Below are 20,704 nucleotides of genomic sequence, written 5' to 3' on the forward strand. Positions count from 1 at the left end.
TACCAAGAACATTTAATACGGTTAAGGAGAGTGTTTCGCAAATAGAACTCGTAGAAGAAAAGGTCAGCCCAAAAGTTGCACTAGTTTCACCAGGGTAAGAGGATGGAGGGGAGGATTTCTTAGAAATAAGGACAATAGGAAAGTGATTACCGCAATAATAATATATAAAATAAATAAATTTTATTATTGTGAATATTTTAAGATATAATGAAAATCTAAAATTTATATTATGAGGGTTAATTTTTTTTTAAATTTCTAGATTCATTAATTATTGTGTTATGTTTATGCATGTAATATATGAAATATTAATAATAGAGAAGAGACACATACAATTATTCACAATTATAATAACATAAAATATGTTGTGGGAAATTTTTACAAGATAAAACTTCACTGGAAGGTTGGGTTCTTTGTTCTCTCTTTTCTCTGAATGAAAATGAATGCAAGTACAAAGAAGTAACACAAGTGGCCCATGGGTTGTTATAGTACACAAACCCTTTCAGTTTGCTTTCTCTCTATCCACTTTCAGCGAGTCTACTTATCTATAGAACAAAATGCACTTGAATAGAATGGAACGCCTTTTCCTCCTAGTAGCCTGGTCGAGCACTCCAGCAAAACCAATCATCATATTTGCATTGAAAACTCCTGTTTCGTGGCCAAAATTGATCATTATCACCATTGGAAATTTAGAGAAGCTATCCAAATAGGAAAAAACCTTAACAACCTTAATCGTGATGAACGTTGGAAAATGAGTGATAACTGGATTCCCACTCTAACCTTTGATTCCACCCTCTCCTAGTTACTCCCCACCCTCTTACCGCTAGGTTTGCCCTGCTAGATCTTCCCCAGACCACCCCTAAAACTTATTTATAATAGTTTAATCTAAAATAAAGTAGGAACAATTTTTTTTTTTTACATTTCCACATTAAATTAAAAATAATTAGAAATTTAGAACCTAAATAAACCAATATATTTTAATTCTTAACTAAACCTTTTGTTTAATTCACTTATTATAAAATAATTTACAGATTAATCAATAATAATCAACTATGATTCAACATGAAAACCTTGTAACAACACTAATAATTTAATTCTCAATTTATTTCAACAAAATTAAAGATTAATTATAATGTTATTTAATTTTATTTCAATTAGCAAAAACAATAGGTTCATTATGGTTATATTGACAAAACAAATAAATCTCTGGTGACCTAGGAGGTGCTGTGCGTGCGCGCGCCCCTGCCATCGAACTGTCTGCTGCTTGATCGATCAGCTCCATGGATCCTCCGGATCCGCCTGGTGGGGATCCGGAACTACAACAGGCCTTTTCCAAACTGGTCAAATCGCTTCCTCAGCAAAGAACAACGCCAACAGCAACCAAGTTCGTGAAGAAATTAGATGTTTTACAGGAAGTTCATCTGCCACCGACTATCCCTCGCATGGCAGCTATCTCTTTAGCAGAGAAAGGCTTAATAGGGCAATTTACAGGACTATGGCCCTCGCCCAAAACAATGCAAAGGTGGGTTGAACGAAACTGGGCAGACAAGACCCAAGGGAAAATATCCATCAGATTCTGTGGCAGAGGATATTTTACCTTCCACTTCGAAACTAAGGAAGACAAGGACCTAATCTTCAGAAATGGGCCTTACTTCATGGATTCCAGGGGTCTCTACCTCAACAAATGGACCCCGGATTTTGATCCAGAGCTTGACATTCCAAGCGCCGTACCAATCTGGGTCAGGCTGCCCCATCTTCCTCTTCACTGCTGGGGTGATGACTCGGTTAAAGCAATAGGAAATGCGGTTGGAAAATATATAGATCGCAGTGAGCCCAAGGATAATATGCAGGCTTGTGCGCGGATTTGTGTTGAAGTGGATCTCGGACGCGGACTACCGGAAGCAATCAAACTGAAAGTAGACGAGTGGTGCCATATCCAGTAGCTGGACTACGAACAGATACCCTTCAAATGCAAGGTATGTCACGAGTATGGCCATTTTGCAAATAGATGCCCTAAAATTATTAATGTAGAACCAGAAGAGCAAGAAGGGCAATGGGAAACTGTTAAAAGAAAAAAAACATCTCCTCCTCTGAAACCTTCGGAATCTGAAGCCCCTGAGCCCTCTCTCCAGCAGCCCAACCATCCCCATCCATCCCATCAACATCCCTCTTCATCCTCTCAGCAGCCCCCCTTCATCATCCCTCCTCTCCTCCTCGACCCACAGATCCATCCATTCCTCCCTCTTCCAACCCCTTTGTCGCCCTCTCTGAGGAAGAATCCGATCCATCAGATCCACTTCCTCACCCCTCCCCCCCTCATACCTCACAACCTTCCCCTGACACCCCCTCTGCAAGGATCACCAGAAGTTCATCGAAGGACCATGGAGCACCCAGTGATATTCCCAAAAAACACGGTCCAGGCAGAAAATCAGCTAAACAACACAGAGAAGAAAGTGCGCAGAAAGATATTGCTATGGGATCTCAGACTCCTATAGAATCCTTCATTGTTGGACATTCGGATAAAGAAAACAATTACAAAGGCAAAGAGAGGTGAGCACCTCTCCATGCTTCCGGTAAACCATGATGAAAATGCTATCCTGGAACTGTAGGGGGTTAGGGCACCCCTCCAAGATAGCAGCCCTTAAGGAATTAATCAAAAGTGAAAAGCCTGAAATTATCCTCATTCAGGAGACAAAGCAAGATCAATCCGAATCCAACAACATTATCAATCAGCAAAAGCAATACAATGGCTGTGCCAGTGAAGCAAGAGGAGCTTCGGGCGGCATCCTAACAATGTGGGACAATAGCAAATGGAGTTGCAACTTTGTCAAAATACATCAGAACTGGATCAGTGTCAAACTAGAAAGCAAGGAAAATGGAACAACTGTTAAAATATACAATATCTATTCACCAAATCAATACAGGGAAAAAGAAGTGTGCTGGTCCACCTTGGAAACAAATATAGCAGAAGACCAAGACAACAACCTCATTCTCGCAGGGGATCTAAATCTGGTTTTGCATGCAAATGAGAAGAGAGGGGGCATCTTCAGCCCAGACCCATTCAGAAACAGACTTGAGCACATTATGTAGGAGCAAGACTTGGTTGATATAAAACCCAAGAATCGCAGGTACAAATGGAGCAATAGGCGACTAGGAGCAGGTAATATCATGGAGAGGCTTGACCGGTTCCTCATCAATATCGCATTCCTGTCCTCCTTCTCCACCGGCCAGTCAAACATCCTCAACACTTCCGCCTCGGATCATTATCCAATCACGCTCACCTTGCACAGTCATTGCCAGCTCGGACCCCTTCCTTTCAAATATAGCCCCTTATGGAATCGATCTCCTGCAGCTAGAGACGTGGTGGGGCAGGCTTGGTCCCAGCATGTGGAAGGTTCCCCGATTTTCATCTGGGAATCAAAATTAAAGCAAACTAGACAGGCACTCAAAGCCTGGGCAAAGAATAGTTACCGGGAGCCCGAGCTGATTAAAAAGGATATCAAGAAAAATCTTGAGGAAGTGCAGCAACATATCGAAGTTGTTGGTCTCTCCCAACAAGCCAAAGAAAACGAGATACGACTGTACTCCCAGCTGAGCCAAACAATAAGGGACGAAGAGATCAAATGGAGACTAAAGTCAAGACAGTTATGGCTGCGCGAGGGAGATAAAAATACATCTTATTTCCATAAGCAGGCAACAATTAGAAAAACCAGGAACACTGTGAGCACAATTAGAGATAGTGAAGGCAACAACTACGACACCCAGGACTCCATAAAAGAAGCAGCCACCAATCATTTCAAAAATCTCCTTACAGAGGACAAAAGTGAGGAGGACTACTCCAGTATACTTCAATACATGACTGCTGAAGTCACTCAAGAAACGAACAGCAAGCTCACTCAAGATATAGAAGAGGAAGAAGTTCAAAAAGCAATCTGGAGTCTTCACCCAGACAAAGCCCCAGGACCAGATGGGTTTCCAATTAGTTTTTACAGAGAGTACTGGCAGCTGATCAAAAAAGACCTCCTAAAGATGATACGCTGGGCTCTTCGGAAAGGCAAACTGGGGGGATACACCAACTCAACCCATCTAGCATTAATTCCTAAAGAAAACAGGCCCTCCACCTTCTCAAGGTTTCGACCCATATCCTTATGCAATTCAGCATACAAAATAATCACCAAAATTCTGTCAGCAAGACTCAAGCCCCTTCTCTCCTCTTTGATCTCAGAAAATCAAGGAGGCTTTCTGCCTAATAGACACATCTCTGATTCCATCCTTCTTGTGCAAGAGGCCATTCATTCAAGCATTAGCCGAAAAGAGAAGGGATTTGTCCTAAAACTAGATCTTGCCAACGCCTTTGATAGGGTTAGACACTCCTTCCTGTTTGCAGTGCTTCATAAAATGGGATTCAATTCCTCCTTCATTAATATGATCAAAGCCTGCATTTCGAATCCTTGGATCTCCCCTCTGATCAATGGTCGCCCTTATGTTGCCTTTCAATCCTCTCGTGGCCTAAGACAAGGCTGTCCCTTGTCCCCCTACTTATTCATTCTGATGGCTGAGTCTCTTAGCAAAGCCTTGGATTACAACCGAAGAATTGGCCTAATCACTGGCATCCAGTTTGAGCAAGGTACAAAGAACATCAATCACTCCCAATTTGCAGATGATACCCTCTTGATGGGAGGAGCATCAATAATCATAGCAAAGCGCTTCAAAAAGATTTTAGATCAATTCATGAACTATTCAGGAGGGAAAGTTAATCAGGTAAAGAGTTGCATTTATGGATGGAACGCAACTGCTCAAACCATCCACAACATTGCAAACACTCTAGGAGTCTCATACAAGCTAAATTGGAGCCATTTCACTTACCTAGGAATGCCGATAAGTATGGGACCTATGAAAGCTGATGTATGGAATGAAATCCTTGACAAAATAAAGAGAAAGATCCAACAATGGGGATCTATCTGGCTGAATCCAGCAGGTCGCCTTGTTCTTCTAAAATCTGGTTTGTCCTCTCTGCCCATCTATCGTTTTTCTCTGTACCAAGCTCCAATGGCTTTCCACCAAAAAATGGAAAGAGCCCTTAGACACTTTCTCTGGCAAGGAGGGAAAACGGAAAGGAAAAAGTTCAATTTGGTTAGCTGGAAGAATGTCATTCAGCCTCATGAGAGAGGAGGGCTTGGAATAAGATCCCCAAAACTGTTGAACCTAGCTCTTGGAGATAAAATAATTTGGAGACTGATCTCAGGGGCCTCAGCTTGGTGGAAAACGGTCCTAGAGGCCAAGTATCTGAACAGCACAAGGCATCAACTCTTGGACACCAATATCGCCAATAGAGACAGCACAAAAATCTGGCAGCTCTGCAAGAAAGTCATACCATTTATGTCCCAAAACATATCAAAGGTCCCAGGAGGGGGGAGCAGCATTAATTTCTCTACTGATAGAATATTAGGACAGCAATCTATGGGATCCAACATAGAAGCAACCCCTGCCATTAGTTGGCTTAATGACAGAGGTATATGGAGCTTAGCTCAAATAACGCAATGGGGAAACCATTCTCAAACTTGGGCTGGTTGGAATCTCCCGGATTATCCTAGAGAGTTAGAAACAAGCGTTGTAGCTTTTAAGAACCTTCTGCAAAGTAAAGCTCTGGTCCAAAGAGGAAAGCAAGATGGCTACCGCTGGGACCCCACGGGAACTCAATACACAGCCAAGGCAGGGTACCAACATCTTTGCAACAGCGCCTTCCCACAAGCCATATGGAATCAATGGAAACTGGCATGGAGAGCTGAAGCCCCCCCTAAAGTCAAATTCTTTTTTTGGCTCCTCCTGAAAGGGAAGATTCTAACAGTAGAAAATTTAAATAAAAGGGGCATTCTGGGTCCGTCCAGGTGCCCAAACTGCTGTCAAGCTGAAGAAACAATGCAACACCTGTTCATAGACTGCCAAGTAGCTGATGATTGCTGGAGACAGATGGCCTCAATCGGGGAAGTCAAATGGGAACCAAAGGCAGCCATTGCAGAATCTGTCTACACCTGGAGGAGAAATTGTCCTTGGAAAGGAAAAAAGAGCAGATTAACGCAAAGGATATGGCATACTATACCCTTAACCCTTGTTTGGCGCATCTGGCTGGCAAGAAACAGGAAGGTTTTTCAAGACAAAGGATGCAATACTAGAGTTATGTGTCAAAAAGCTAAGAATTTAGCGGTGGAAACAATTATAGTCCACACTCATGAAAAGATTGAGACCACCAATTATAGTGTTGAAGAGAGAAATTTGATTAACTGTGTACAAGGAAACAACAACAGCTTCCAGGCACCAAGGCAAGGAAATCCACGATTGACGGAGGCAAGCAGCGTTTGGAAATTGAGGCTCAAGGAAGAGGAATTTGCACTCTGGCTGAGCAATTGCAATAGGTTCTATATGTTCTTTGACGGCGCCTCAAAATCAAATCCCGGCCTAGCAGGTGCTGGGGGTCTTATATGCAACGCCAATGGTGAGACTATTCTTCAGTTTGAATGGGGGTTGGGTGAGCTATCCAATAACAGGGCTGAGGGACTGGCTCTGTTCCAAGGGCTCACCCAACTGCTCAAAATAGGAATTAAGAAAGTAATTATCTTCGGGGATTCAGCAATTATCATCAGGCTCATGGTGCAAAAGCGGAGCATGCCAAACACCCTTCTGCAGCAAATCAACTGTAGGAACCAAATCCTTCATGAATTGTTGGAGGAGGTCCGATATTATCATATACTACGTGGACTAAATAAAGATGCTGACAAGAACGCCAACAAGGCCTGTGATCGCTCCAAAGGCATCCTCAGCTGTAATAACGTCACATCCCTCCAACCGTTACCATGAGGAATCCGCAGCCAGTCAAAGCTAGGAGAATCACAGTCAAAAGAATCCACTACTACAGGCAAATCCACAGTGCAGGGGATAGTGTAGATAAGGCAGAAAGGACTCGCATCAGAAACCAGATAAGGAAATCAATTCGAAGCATGGGAATTAGACATCCTGCAGACGGAAATCGTCCTAAACATCAGGTCCTAGATATTGGTCAGGATATGCGTTGGAAGGTGCGGTGGACCATTGGGAAGCGTAGTTCTTCCCCCCATCACAACACTCTGAAAAAGGCTTTATATACCCCTGGTGTCCAGACTTATTTCCCCACAGGAGAAGTTCGCATTCACAGTTTCAAGAGCGGAATCGCCGCTGCTCCTCTCCAAGCAATCTGTGTTAATCTCTTCAAGATTGAGGCTCTATCCTCAAGAGGCTGCTACTCTTACCAGAGAGGTGCCGCCACCGAGCGAAAGGAGACTTACCCCAGCTGTAAGGAAAGTCATCAGAGGCACTGTGAGAAGAATCCGATCAACACCTACAACCTTTTTCCAGACCCAATGGAGCGCCCAGAACAGTGTTTTCATTACAAGGACTTACAAGCTGAGTTCGATGAGGTGCGTGCACAGCAGCAAGCTCTGGAGGATCAGGTTCGCAGTTTGGAAACAAGGCTTGAAGACCAATGCAGAATTCTCCATGACAAATACAGGGCTGAGATGAACCTCTTCCTGCATAGAGTTCACACCCTGCATGAACAATTCAGTGATTTGAGTAACAGATGTGCCCATGCTGAAGAAAAGATATCCATCCTCAAGTATATGATGGATAAAAAATTCAAAGATACTTCATCCTCTTCTAGTGCAAAGCCAAACGAGCCAGACATGGACCCAGAAGGATCTACTGCAAGGAAGATAAGTCGTATAGATATAGAATAGTCATGGGTTGTAGATGTAAATTTTGGGGCTCACAGTTTGTAAGAATCTACAGCAGTATAAGCAGTCTTAGGGGCAGTAAAACAAAAGTTAGAATCAAGGAAAGTAAATTTTTTGTAATTCCTTGGATTCAGAATGCTCAGGAAGCATCTTATGTATGGCAATCTGCCTTCTTTTTTTTCAGTTTAATACAATAGCAACCGACCCTTGTCTAAAAAAAAAAAAACAATAGGTTCATTAATTATTCTAATTATTGAAACCTAGAATGACTTTATACTAAATAAATTAATTAAATGTATTTCTTGAAATTAATAAAAATAAATATTAAATTGTATTCATCATATAACAATAATAGGTTAATAAACATGATAAATATTAATTATTCAATTAAATCCAATATATATATAAATATAAATAATTCAATTAAATCAAATATATATATATATATATATATATATATATATATATATATAGAGGTTATTTTATTTTATCAACATTGTTATTTAATTTTATTTCAATTTCATGCAAAAACATTGGTTCATAAAAAGTATATATTAAATATTAATTATTCTAATTATTGAAACCTAGAATGACTTTATACTAGATAAAAATTAATTAAATTTATTTCTTGAAATTAATAAAAATAAATATTGAATTGTATTCATCATATAACAATAATAGGTTAATAACCATGATAAATATTAATTATTTAATTAAATCCAAAAATAATTTTATACAACTTAATAAATAAAAATAATAAAAATCCATTTAACCCTAACATTATAATTATAAAAATAAAAATAAAATAAGTGGTTAATTTTATTAATATTAATAAACATGAGAAATTCTAAAAAAAAAAATTACAAAATTTAACATAATTAACAAATAAAAATAAATATTAAAAACTGTGTTAAAGCATTACCATTATTATCAGCGACCATTCATTCGCAACCCTACCCTCACCAGTATTTATCTTCACCATTGAGTTCTGACTTTTTCACTCATGGACCTATCTTGATGATGAACCACAGAGGAGGGTTCAAAACGTCAATTCTGTTATCACTCAGGTTGTCCTTAAAGCTCCTTAAAGGATACGGCCGAGGTAACCACAAACCAATCTTTGGACTGCAGGTCCTAGCCTACCTGCAATCAGAGAGGGCTCTCTCTTTATAATTTAGTTTTTGTTTTGGGTTGATTTTAGGCTAGTTATGATTTTCTTGGGTTTTGTTTTGATTTTGGTGGGATGGAGGATTCTTTCAAACAGAGTTGGGATGCATAGTGTGAGAAGTTCAAACCATTGGGCATGGAGTCGTGGATTAGGCTTGCTGTTGCGTTTTCTTGGTCACAAGAGGAATACAGAGCAGGATAGCTACACATAAAACAATATCTAGCTAGAATAAAGATGGAATGAAGGTCAGTGAATGAAAGGGAACTAAGTAGCTCTCATTATGCTAACAGAGGGAAGGTGAATGAACATTTATATAGGAGCAATCAAGGATTCCTAAACAACATTCATATATGAAGGAACTAGTGTAAATATGAGCCAATCAGTATTCATATTCAGGACTAATTCAGAGGAAAACATAGATAAATCACAGAAATTGAGAACAGAATACAACTAAGTGAGCTCTGAACTATTCTTTCTTTCTGCTATTTAGATAGGAAAACAATGATGGCATAAACACATATAAATTGTAAACATAGATAAGAAACACTTATTGGGCTATGTAGAAGCATTAGGATTCCATAGTCACTCTACAAACATCAATACACAACAGCCAGTTCACCTCCCAAACATTCCAACGATCTTTGATTATAGAGACTCTCAGAAAAAACAATGCAAGTCTAGAGGAGTTATTGACCAACCAACCCTTAAAACAGTGCAGAGGGTGGTTTAAATAGAAAGTATTTACAAACATCAGATCTGGGATAGATCTCCTCAAATAAATGCCTTTAACCTAATTTGTACAGAAGTAAATGGCAGAAATATCTATCTAACAGCTGTGCTGGGGTAACTGGCATCTCAAAATATCTATTACAGCAGATCTTAGGCAGATCTGAGGAAAATGTGTACTTTAATCTATTTTATCTTGAAGTAAATGCTTAAAACATTTATCTAAGTGTTGCGCTGGGGCAACTGCCTCAAAAATGGATCAAAAGAGTTCCTTGAGCCACGCGCTGTCCTCTGTGTGATAACTGTGCATTTAAGGAAGCAGCGCTGCTCCAAAAATATGACTGGGAACAATGTCTCTGCAATAACTCTGCCTTGAAAGCCTTCATCTATGCCTTTAGGTGGCTTTAAAGCAACAAAAGAAGTGTTGGTGAGCCTTAATGGCCGAATGATGCTTTGTTGACTTTGCTGGGCTTGCTTTGCTTTCATCTGCTTTGAAAAACTGGACTGATACTCTTTGCCGCATCCTGATACACTTTGGCACTGAATCTGGGCCTTTTCTCACCACTGATACTCTTTAGACTGTCCCATCGCCCCCTTTCTACCTTTTAATACAAAAATAACTGCTGCTAATGTCCTTCGTGGCCTTTGGGTGCAATCGGCGCTTGGCCGATCAAAACTAGTATTAAACTCTGAAGAAATGCCGCCATACATTGGGTATTAAATGCCCAATGTAGGCTGGTCCATCTATGTATATGTCATGGAGCGCATCCATGTACACCATGTCTAACATCCCGATCCCCGGCGAATTCCCGGCGACTCCACCTTTTCTATTGAGCGATAGTTTATTTAATGCGGTTTAAGAGTATTAGTGAAAGCAGCATGATTTCCAGTACTTCTCATTTATTATCAGCAGATTCCCATTTATATTTCCCACTTCAGGAGGCCATTTGAATTTGAAATTTGTTTTCCCGCTTTGTTTTGAAATTTGTTGTTCCACCTTGTTATCGCAGGGCATGCTCTCTTTCATACACTTGCGGCATGCTCTTTGGCAGACCCTGTGGAGACAAGATCACGAGATCGACGAGCTCTTGCTGTGGCCATGGTAACGGGGCCTCGGATGGCTGGCATGGCAACAGCGAGGCTTCCCGCGCCGGTTCTGGCAGCGGTGCTGGCTACGGAGAAGCCGGGAGCGGGTACCCGCGTTCCGGTTCGGGTAAAGGAGCAGAGTACTATTCAGGAAATGGTGTTGTGAACGACGATAGTGGATACGGTGAAGGGTCTGGCGACGACAGTGGCTATCGTCAGTCACCTGGCAATACTTATGCCCCATACCCGCCTGGCTCTAATGCTGGCTATGGAGAAGGTGGTAAATACGGCTCAGGCTACGGTGAGCGTTGGGAAAAAAACGGTGCCTACGGTTCAGGGTACAGTGGTGGCAGCTATGTCACAGGCTCTGGTAATGAAAAAGGCTACGAAGCTGGCTCTCGCTATGGTGCTGGATCTGGCAACGACAACGGTGAATTCAGTGCCAACAATGGTTACGATCAGGAAACTCCTTAACTTTATATATTTGTCTCCGCAGCGCGTGCCCCCGGAGTTTGTAATAAAGCAATGTCTCTTAGTCAATTATAAATATTAATAATTTAGGCACGGTGAATGCAACAACGAACGCCTTACTTTTGTCTTTGTAACATGGTGGTGGAGTTTGTAATAAAGTCGGATTTCTTTATCAATCTTAGCTATTAACAATATAGCACAGTGAATGTAGGGGTCACTCTTTCAAGAAAGAAATAAGTCAGTCTGATTTGGTATTGAAGCTGTTGGCAATGACTAAATTCGGTAAAGATTATGGACTTCTGTGTTGTTTAATGCGAAGACTGCCTAGCTTCGTACTTCTTACGATGTTGTTTACTCTTTTCTAAAAGCAACGACTTTCATCATACAACGATATTGTGTTATCATCTGATAAGCTTTTGAAATTAATGTGTTACATTTACTTTGTATTTTTCCTTTTCTTATATTTGAGATAATAAGATATATCCTATTTAATTTTTATAAAATATTTTAAAATACTTTAAAAATAATTACAGATCAAAAGTTTTCTACTACTTTTTTTCAAGTAAATTGATCATATTAATATGTATATAAAAATGTTTTGTGTTTTATTAACCTGATTTGTGTTTTTGGAGCCTGCAATATCAATAAATAATGTATTATTGGATATTGTAATAAAATATATTTATAAGTTAAGAATTTTTATAATAAAATAGTAATAAAATATATTTATAAGTTAAGAATTTTTATAATAAGATAAATATTAAATAATTTTGATAACCTAAAATAAATCATAAAATAAATATTTTAATATTTATTATTATTTACTAATTATTTAATTTATATTACTGTATTAATAAATAAATTTTTAAACATAATTATTATTAAATATTAATTATTTAATTCAAAATAATTCATCAATAATTACATTTTTATTTTCCATAAATATTATAGATAATATTTAAAGTATTATTTGTGAAAATAGATTGAAAATAGTATTATCAAGCTTCCATAGAAAAATAGGAAGAGCAAGAGGACGAGGAAGAAAAAGAAAAGGGTAAGAGAAAGAGGGAGGAGGAGTGGAAGGAAATGAATAGGTAGAAAAATATGGAGAGGTTAAGGGAGAGAGGGGGAGGAAGAGGAGGAGAGAAGCGGAGGGGGGAATAAAAATAGGAGTGGAAGATGGGAAGGGTGAGAATGAGGAGTGGAAGGCGAGGGAGAGATTTGGGGAAGAGAAAGGAAAACTCAAAACCCATATCTAAAACCTAAAACCCATTTGCAAAACTAGTTTCAAAAATCTAATTTCCATCTTCAAAACCCACATCACATTCTATTTGAAATATACAAATTTAAAAAATGACAAAAATCTTACTTATGAATCCAAAAGATCTAGTGATGCCCTAGAAATCTTCCTTTCTTTCTTCTATTAGTAGTGCCCCCAAATCACTTTAAGATACAAGAAGCTCTACCCCTCCATCATGTGAAAATGAAATAAAATGAAGCTACTGAGAATGAATCCATTTTTTGATCAGTTTGCAAATGCTTCCTTCCTAGAACTCCTTATTGAAAACATGGTTAGTGAAATATTAAAGTATTCAAGTTAAGTACAATAAAATAAAAAGGTTTCATCAATTGTGATTATTATTTCTTTTTTCTTCTCAAGAAATAATAGATCAAAAATACCATAGGATAAAATAAGGTGGAGTAAATTTTAAGGGAGTTTCCATCTCTAAGAGAGGACAAAGCAACTTATTATTTCTCCCAAAGGAAGTTTTAAGAGGATAAAGCCAATCAACAAAGAATTTGAAGATTACAATACTAACATATTAAGTTAGCTGGGAAGTGGAAAAGTAGAGACATTCATGAATAAAAATATGTTCCATGTAGGCCTAAATCCTTGGGGAAATAAACGAATATGTGTTGAGGATATCTAGAGCTCTTACCAATGCTACCAAAATCAAATAAGTTGTTAGGGAGGAAATATTTAACATGAATTTAGACTAGGTGGTTTGTGACAACACCAATTACTTAACAACAATATGAGTAGTAATTTTTTTTTTTTTAGTGATAAAACATAAGAAAAGATCACTAAATTCATCCGATAAGAAATTAAAATATTGCACTACTAATGGATTAAGTTGGGTAGGAAGTGGAAGAGTGGAGATACTAATGGTTCAAATTTGTGTTCTAGAAAACCTGATTCATTGGGGAACTAGAATATTGTAATTTAAGGATATGTCAATCATATCAATTTCACCAAAATCAAATAAGTTAGGTAAGAATCCTTTAACATGAATCTATGCTAGGTGATATATCCTAATATTAGGCAATTAATGTTTTAGGTGATATCCTAATATTAGGCAATTAATGTTTTAGGTTACATATTGCAATTAATCCTACGTTTATATACTTCAACAACATGTTTTAGATTAATGTTTTAGGTGATATCCTAAAACATGTAATCTAAAACATATTGTTACACAACACCATAGTAAAATAGTAAAATAGTAAGTTACACAGCACCATGGAAACTTTGATTGAGGGGCTAAAAATAGCAGTAGTGTTATGGAGTTATGTCTTTTGGGGTATCGGGTTATGGGTCACTATTTTGGTTTCTTCGCAACTCCGTGACTCGATTGATCATAGGGGCGAGTCACTAACCGTACCTCACCCACGACGGGTGAGTACTCCGTTCCTCTCCCTTTGGTCGAGCACTTCGTTCCTCTCCTTGACAGTCGAGTGTGCTAACGCACCCTGGTGTTTATTTCGTTACATAAGTCATGGCAAGGCCCTGTCACGTTATAGGCGAACCTACTTGAAGAGTAAGGCCCCCCTGATTCTGGGCCTGAAAGGTCTTATCAGGTCCTGGGTCAACCCAGCCAGTAAGGTCCTGATCAACCCTCTCATTTTTTTCACCCGGTCCTTGCCCGGTGCGGGACAAGTAAGAAATTCCTCTCCTTATTAGTCGAGCCCCCTGTCGGGTGCTTGCACTAGGAAGCGCAAGCCCCTCCGGGTTCAATTTACTTATTTGCCCCCCCAAATAAGTAAAAAAAAGAATCGAGCAACTAAAGTTCCTCTCCTCTCTTCTCCTCTCCCTAATGGTCGAGCCCCCTAAAGGGACGGAGTCACTCACTATTCATATGGTGAGGGTTTTAACGCTCACTCATCATATGGGTGAGGGACGGAGTCACTCACTATTCATATGGTGAGGGTGCGTAAGCACACTCGACTGATAAGGCCACCATCGTTTTAACGCTCACTCATCATATGGGTGAGGGACGGAGTCACTCACTATTCATATGGTGAGGGTGAGCCTGCCGAACTCTCGACCCCCGGGCCGCCATCGTTTTAATGCTCACTCATCATATGGGTGAGGGCCCTTACTTCTTCATAGGGCTCACTCACTATTCATATGGTGAGGGTCCTCTCCCTATGGTCGAGCGCCTCCGGTCCTCTCCTCTCCCTCTCCTTAACAGTCGAGCACCTACAGGTCCTTATGGTCGAGTACCTAAAGGTCCTCTCCTTAACGGTCGAGCCTGCTTACGCATCCTCTCCTTATCAGTCGAGCACCTAAAGGTCCTTAACAGTCGAGCCTGCTTACGCATCCTTATCACTCGAGCCCCCTAAAGGGACGGAGTCACTCACTATTCATATGGTGAGGGTGCGTAAGCACACTCGACTGATAAGGCCGCCATCGTTTTAACGCTCACTCATCATATGGGTGAGGGACGGAGTCACTCACTATTCATATGGTGAGGGTGAGCCTGCCTAACTCTCGACCCCCGGGCCGCCATCGTTTTAAGACTCACTCATCATATGGGTGAGGGCCCTTACTTCTTCATAGGGGTCACTCACTATTCATATGGTGAGGGTCCTCTCCTTATGGTCGAGTGCCTCCGGTCCTCTCCTCTCCCTCTCCTTAACAGTTGAGCACCTAAAGGTCCTTATGGTCGAGTACCTAAAGGTCCTCTCCTTAACAATCGAGCCTGCTTACGCATCCTCTCCTTATCAGTCGAGCACCTAAAGGTCCTTAACAGTCGAGCCTGCTTACACATCCTTATCAGTCGAGCCCCGTTGCCGGTCCTCTCCCGGTGGTCGAGCCCCATTGCCGATTCAATTTACTTATTGGGTGGGGGGCGGTGGTCGAGCAACTAAAGTTCCTTTCTTTCCTAGCGTCAAGCAAGCCCCTACCGGTCCTTGCCCGGTGCGGGACAAGTAAGAAATTCCTCTCCCGTTGGTCGAGCGATGGCGGCCAGTCGAGCGTTCGTACCTCACCCTGCCGGGGGCATGATGGCGTTGGTCGAGCGATGGCGGCCTTAACAGTCGAGCGTTCGTACCTCACCCTGCCGGGGGCATGATGGCGTTGGTCGAGCGATGGCGGCCTTAACAGTCGAGCGTTCGTACCTCACCCTGCCGGGGGCATGATGGCGTTGGTCGAGCGTGCTCCGCATCCTCTCCTCTCCTTATCAGTCGAGCCCCCTAAAGGGTCCTTATCAGTCGAGCCCCCTGTCGGGTCCTTGCACTAGGAAGCGCAAGCCCCTCCGGGACCTTGCTTTCCTATCGTCAAGCAAGCAAGAAATTCCTCTCCTTATCAGTCGAGCCCCTGCCGGTCCTTACTGGGCCCTTGATTTCTTCCCCTCAAAGAGCTCGAAGAGTTGGTCCTTCCTGCGCCGGTCAACCCCTTCTAAGTAAGGTAAGGTCCTGCGCGTATTTTAGGGGAAGAAATGGCCTGCGCCGGCCTTATTTGGTTGGTTTGGTCCTGCGCCGGTCCTGCGCCGGCCTTATTTTGTCGCCGGCCTTACGAAAGATAAGGAGAACCTTTCGCTACGGGAAAGGGATAACCCTTCGCTATGCTCAAGGGAGATCCTTCCCTTCGCTATGCTCGCTCAAGCCTACACAAATTCCCACCTACACCAATTATGGAAGAACCGGGATAACGGTGTTATGTAGAATTGTACGAACACTGTTAGTAAATACTGCTTGGAACGGGAGGCGGAAGGCGCGCAGTGGAAATGGAGTGGAATCGGAGCCAGCGCGAAAGCAATGGTCGACGAACGAAATAGTTTATTAGGGTCGATCCCTGGTGGGGGGCATGAAATGCCCGACCCCGCCCGATAAGAGGTGGTAGCAGACAACCTAACCTACTAGCTCGCCTCGCGGTGCATAAGTAACTATTTCATGCAAAACCGCCTATCTCTTTTGTTACGTTATATATCTGATAATGCCGACGAGGGCTTAAAAATGATTCTCCATAGAGAGGAGGTAGGTGGCGCCCGGTCTACCACTAAAGATGAAGAGAAAGGCCCGGCATTCCAGCCTCCCGCTTCTTCCAACCAATATGTGTTCTGCAACCCAGCCAATTTGATTTTCATTGTACCCATCTTTCCTTTATCTCTCGACTACTGAAATTCAACCGCATTTGTTGATTGAAAGACCTTATCCCGAACAGAACCCCTATCGATTGAAGGAGCATCACTCACCCTACCTATTCGTTCATCCGGGTGGGGACGAAAAACAGATAAAAATGACGAATTAGGTGCCGGCAGCAATTACCTGGCTGGCGCCGTTCGTCTGCCTTTCGTGCGTGTTCTCCATGCATGCAAAAAGTGCACCATTATTTATGCATGCGCAGCTCTCGCTCGCCACATTATTGAACAAAAGAGATAATAGTTATCGGAAGATGCTTTCTCCATCGGTCGGTATTGGACAACGAAGGGAATAATCCATTTCTTATTCATCAATTTCTCTCCCATGACGACTAGGAACAAACAAATCAGAAATTTCACTTCGAATTTCGGACCTCAACATCCTGCTGCTCATGGTGTTTCACGATCAGTATTGGAAATGAACGGAGAAGTGGTGGAACGTGCGGAACCGCATATTGGATCACTCCAGTGCGGCACGAAGCCGCTGACGCCGAGTCGGCTCCTATGCCGCTAGCGGGCGCCCTGCTCGGTCCCCTGGCACGGGTGGCGCGTGCCACTTCCGTAGCGCGTCATGAGCACCGGGCAAAAGGCGGTTGAGCCACTCAAGTGGGGCGAACCGCCCCCAAGGGAAAGAAGGGAGAGGGTTGCGAAGGTGGCCTCGTTATCCACACTGTAGGTACGGGGAATGGGGTACGTCCCCCACCTTGGTTGGTTGGTTGTGCCCGGCCTGGGTTTTCTCCGAACGAGCGTTGGCGGGTCCTGGAGTGCCCGTCAAGGGCGCGCATACCCCGGGGTGATTATCACCACCTGCACCCCACGATCGATCATCTCGGCACAGTGGAACGTGTAACCTGCCTGCTGCCCCATTCAATTACACTTGTTCCTGTCATAGCCTACCTAACAGAACGCACGAGGGACAACCCTGGAATACTAAGCAGCCAGCGGGGAGGATGGCACTACTGGCAAATACCGTCTGGCGAAAACGCCGCAGGCGCGAAGCGTGGTAGGCCTGCGCCGAGAGCATAGGAAAATTCAATTTACTTATTGGGTGGCCCCTCTCAAATAAGTAAAAAAAAGGGCCTGCTTCCGCATCCTCTCCTTATCAGTCGAGCCTGCTTGCGCATCCTTTGTTTGCGGGAGGAGCTGAGCCCGGACGGTGAAAGAGCCAGGGGAGGCCGGGTCATTGGAAATGGAGAGGCCTTCTGATCCATTTCTTTAGGGGGTGAGGGTGCGTTAGCACGCTCGACTAAAAGGCCGCCATCGCCCCTACTCCTTTATAGGGGTCGCTCGACCAACGCCTTTTAGTTACTTATTTGAGAGGGGCACCCAATAAGCATCAAGGATAGTACACTCGACTGCCCTTAGTTACTTATTTGAGAGGGGGGCCGCCATCGATTTGGAAGCTCGACCATCGCCATCGCCGATTCCTTTTCCGAGCGAGAAGGGGGATCAATTCTTGGTTGGAAAAAGAGGGGGGCCGGCCCTCTCCCCCCGAGGGTCGAGTGATCCGGATTTAAACAGGAACGCAATAGATTACAGAGATAACCATAAATACAGAGATGCGATAACCATAAACACAAAGATGCAGCGGAAATAATACTTCATTTCATTAATGGAAAATACTGAAATATGCTTACAACCAGAAATGGAAATAAACCAGCTAGGGCGATGGTAGCTTATCTCTGAGAAGAGATGTGGTGGCTACATGCCTCTGAACTGTTCTGAACTGTATTACAATGAGGCTCGAAGGCCTATTTATTGTTGAGAAACAATGGAAAACCCTTCACATCCCGAAACCTAACCCTAGAAGATGAAACGCCAAATTGTGGGCCCCATTTGGGTAAATTGGTACATCAATTTCCCGGGGTCGTAACTTTGGCATACGATCTCCGTTTGACGCGTACGATAGCTCGTTAGAAAGATCTATCCGAGTACTACCACTTTGGGAGGCAACATCGGTCCATGGACCCATGTTGCCCCAGAATCCCAAAAAAACGTCGTTTAGGGCCTCAAAACGGCTCCGGAAGTTCAGGACCCGGAAAACTGCTAAAAATAGTAAATTGTGCTACAATTTAGGAAACTAAAAAGACTGAAAGAGACAGTTGTGGGGGTCCAAATGGGATAGGTGGGTGGCCACCAACATCCACCTGGATCATTCCTCCCCCCTTAGGAAGCAATGGTCCCCATTGCGTTGAGTTCCTCCATCTGCTGAACTTGTCCTGCAATCTCTGATGTGTCCAGTGATGGTGGGAAGCATGGTTGACGATGGTCCACATTGAACATTTGGTGCAAGCGAAGGAATGGAGGAATGATGTGCTCCAAAGCATTGTTCCCCATAGCCTTGGTACCATGTCGGAGTGGTCTGAGCTTCTGATGGGTTCTGGTAACGCGTTCTTTCTGTCGATGCAACCATACTTTGTTGCCCACCTGAAACTTGTGTGGTACCCATGTGGGTGAGGAGAAGTTGTTCCTGTGTTTTGTCATGACCGTATCCCTTTGCTGCTGCTGCTGCATGGAGGAACCCTTTGCAGGGGTCATGGATGTAGCAACGATCTTCCCCTTATTTTGGGAGTGAACTAGACAAATGAATTTCCTGGTCTGTGATATGAGCTTGCTGCCTTTCTTGGTAGTGATCAAAGATGTGGCGGTAGGTGGGGCTACCTCCGGTATCCTGTAGAATGAATTATTCAAAGAAATAATGACAGCACGAGGCCTGGACTCATACACAGCATGTCGCCTCCACAAGTATGGTTGGCCTAGTAATACATCACAAACATCCAGAGGTGTAACATCACACAATACCTCGTCTGTGAAGGGCTTGATGCTGTAGGAAAGGCGGCACTGCTGGCGAACTTTGAGATCTTGTCCTTCATGAAGCCACCCGATACTGTACGGCTGCGGGTGCGGTGTAGTCGGTAGGCCCAACCGCTTCACGACCTCTGCTGAAATGAGGTTCTTTTGGCTGCCACTGTCGACAATGAATTGCAGCGGCGAACCCTTCACCCACATCTGTGAGTGGAAAAGACGCTCCCCCTCTTCTGGATTTTCGAGCTCATCTTTCTGGATCTTGGCGGTGGCAATAGTGGCGCTGGGATCCGCATCAATGATCTGCTTCCCTTTGCCATTCCCCTTGTCGGGTTCTGGCTCAGGATCAGAACATGCATCTGATTCGGAAGCCTTCAACTCAGCCACCAGCGACTGCTTGGTCCGACACTCACTTGTGTTATGAGTGGGACTTTTGTGGAACTCACACCACTTTCCTGTGTCCTTCTTCGGCTTCGTGGTGTTGTTCTTTTCTTGTGGCTTCGACGGGTTATCTTGGGTCACCCCGCCTTGGATTTGTCCTTCGGGCTTCGGATTTGCAGATCCAAAGTCTCGCTTCTTCTGTTTGAAATTTTGCTCGATTTTGACAGCATATCGGTATGCTGTGCCGAGTGAGGAGATGTTCAAGAACACCATCTCTTCCTGGATGTACTTGTGCAGGCAGCCACGGTATTTGAGTACCCGATGCAGCTCAGAATCTTTGATACCCAACTGTGTGCGAAGGGTATGAAAAATGTTTGTGAACTCCGGCACATCTTGGTCTCGTCCCTGCCGCAGTGTGGTCCATTTGATGTATTTGTCCTCATAGCTTCCGACAGGGTAGTACTGCTCTTTGATGGCATCCCGAAAGTCATTCCAAGTGGGTGCGGCTGAAAATAGTGAGCCTGTACTTTCATCCTTCTGCTCATAGTAGGTTTCCCACCAGTCCTTGACGTGGGGGGCTGCTTTGAGAAGAGCAAAAACAATCTTTTCCCGACTTGAAAATTTGTGAACAGAAAAATACCCATCTAGTAGATTTAACCATTTATCTACGGCATCTGCGTCTATTTAACCCTCGAAGATGGGGATTTCAAAATTAACTTGTACCTTAAACGGTGTGGCGTTTCCAGAGTCGCTGTTGGAAGCCGATGCGTCGCCTCTGGGTAGCCGCTGAAGGATCTGCACAAAGCTATCCATCATCGCGTTCCTTTGCCGCTCGAGCGCTTCTTCGAGCAAGATTTTGATAGGATCTCCTGCCCCCTTGT

At 42.9% G+C, this 20,704-nt stretch overlaps 2 protein-coding genes across 2 annotated transcripts; both read left to right on the plus strand.

Moving 5' to 3' along the window:
• Nucleotides 1-3,165: 3,165 nt before the first annotated feature.
• LOC149175475 (uncharacterized) lies at nt 3,166-6,852 on the plus strand. The gene has a single exon (XM_089421142.1). It carries the CDS (start codon nt 3,166-3,168, stop codon nt 6,850-6,852), a length of 3,687 nt encoding a protein of 1,228 aa, XP_089277268.1.
• A 3,843-nt stretch (nt 6,853-10,695) lies between these two features.
• LOC149175476 (uncharacterized) lies at nt 10,696-11,217 on the plus strand. Its single transcript, XM_089421143.1, has one exon. It carries the CDS (start codon nt 10,696-10,698, stop codon nt 11,215-11,217), a length of 522 nt encoding a protein of 173 aa, XP_089277269.1.
• The last annotated feature ends 9,487 nt before the right edge of the window (nt 11,218-20,704 follow it).

The sequence above is a fragment of the Pinus tabuliformis genome, chromosome 4_1 (assembly GCF_031772625.1).
Source record: "Pinus tabuliformis cultivar Carrire ecotype Pingquan chromosome 4_1, CPIR1, whole genome shotgun sequence".
NCBI lineage: Eukaryota > Viridiplantae > Streptophyta > Pinopsida > Pinales > Pinaceae > Pinus > Pinus tabuliformis.

Bases quoted from the DNA above. Each gene is read 5' to 3' on its own strand.
- LOC149175475 (XM_089421142.1), top strand. From the start codon at position 3,166: ATGGAGAGGCTTGACCGGTTCCTCATCAATATCGCATTCCTGTCCTCC.
- LOC149175476 (XM_089421143.1), top strand. From the start codon at position 10,696: ATGCTCTTTGGCAGACCCTGTGGAGACAAGATCACGAGATCGACGAGC.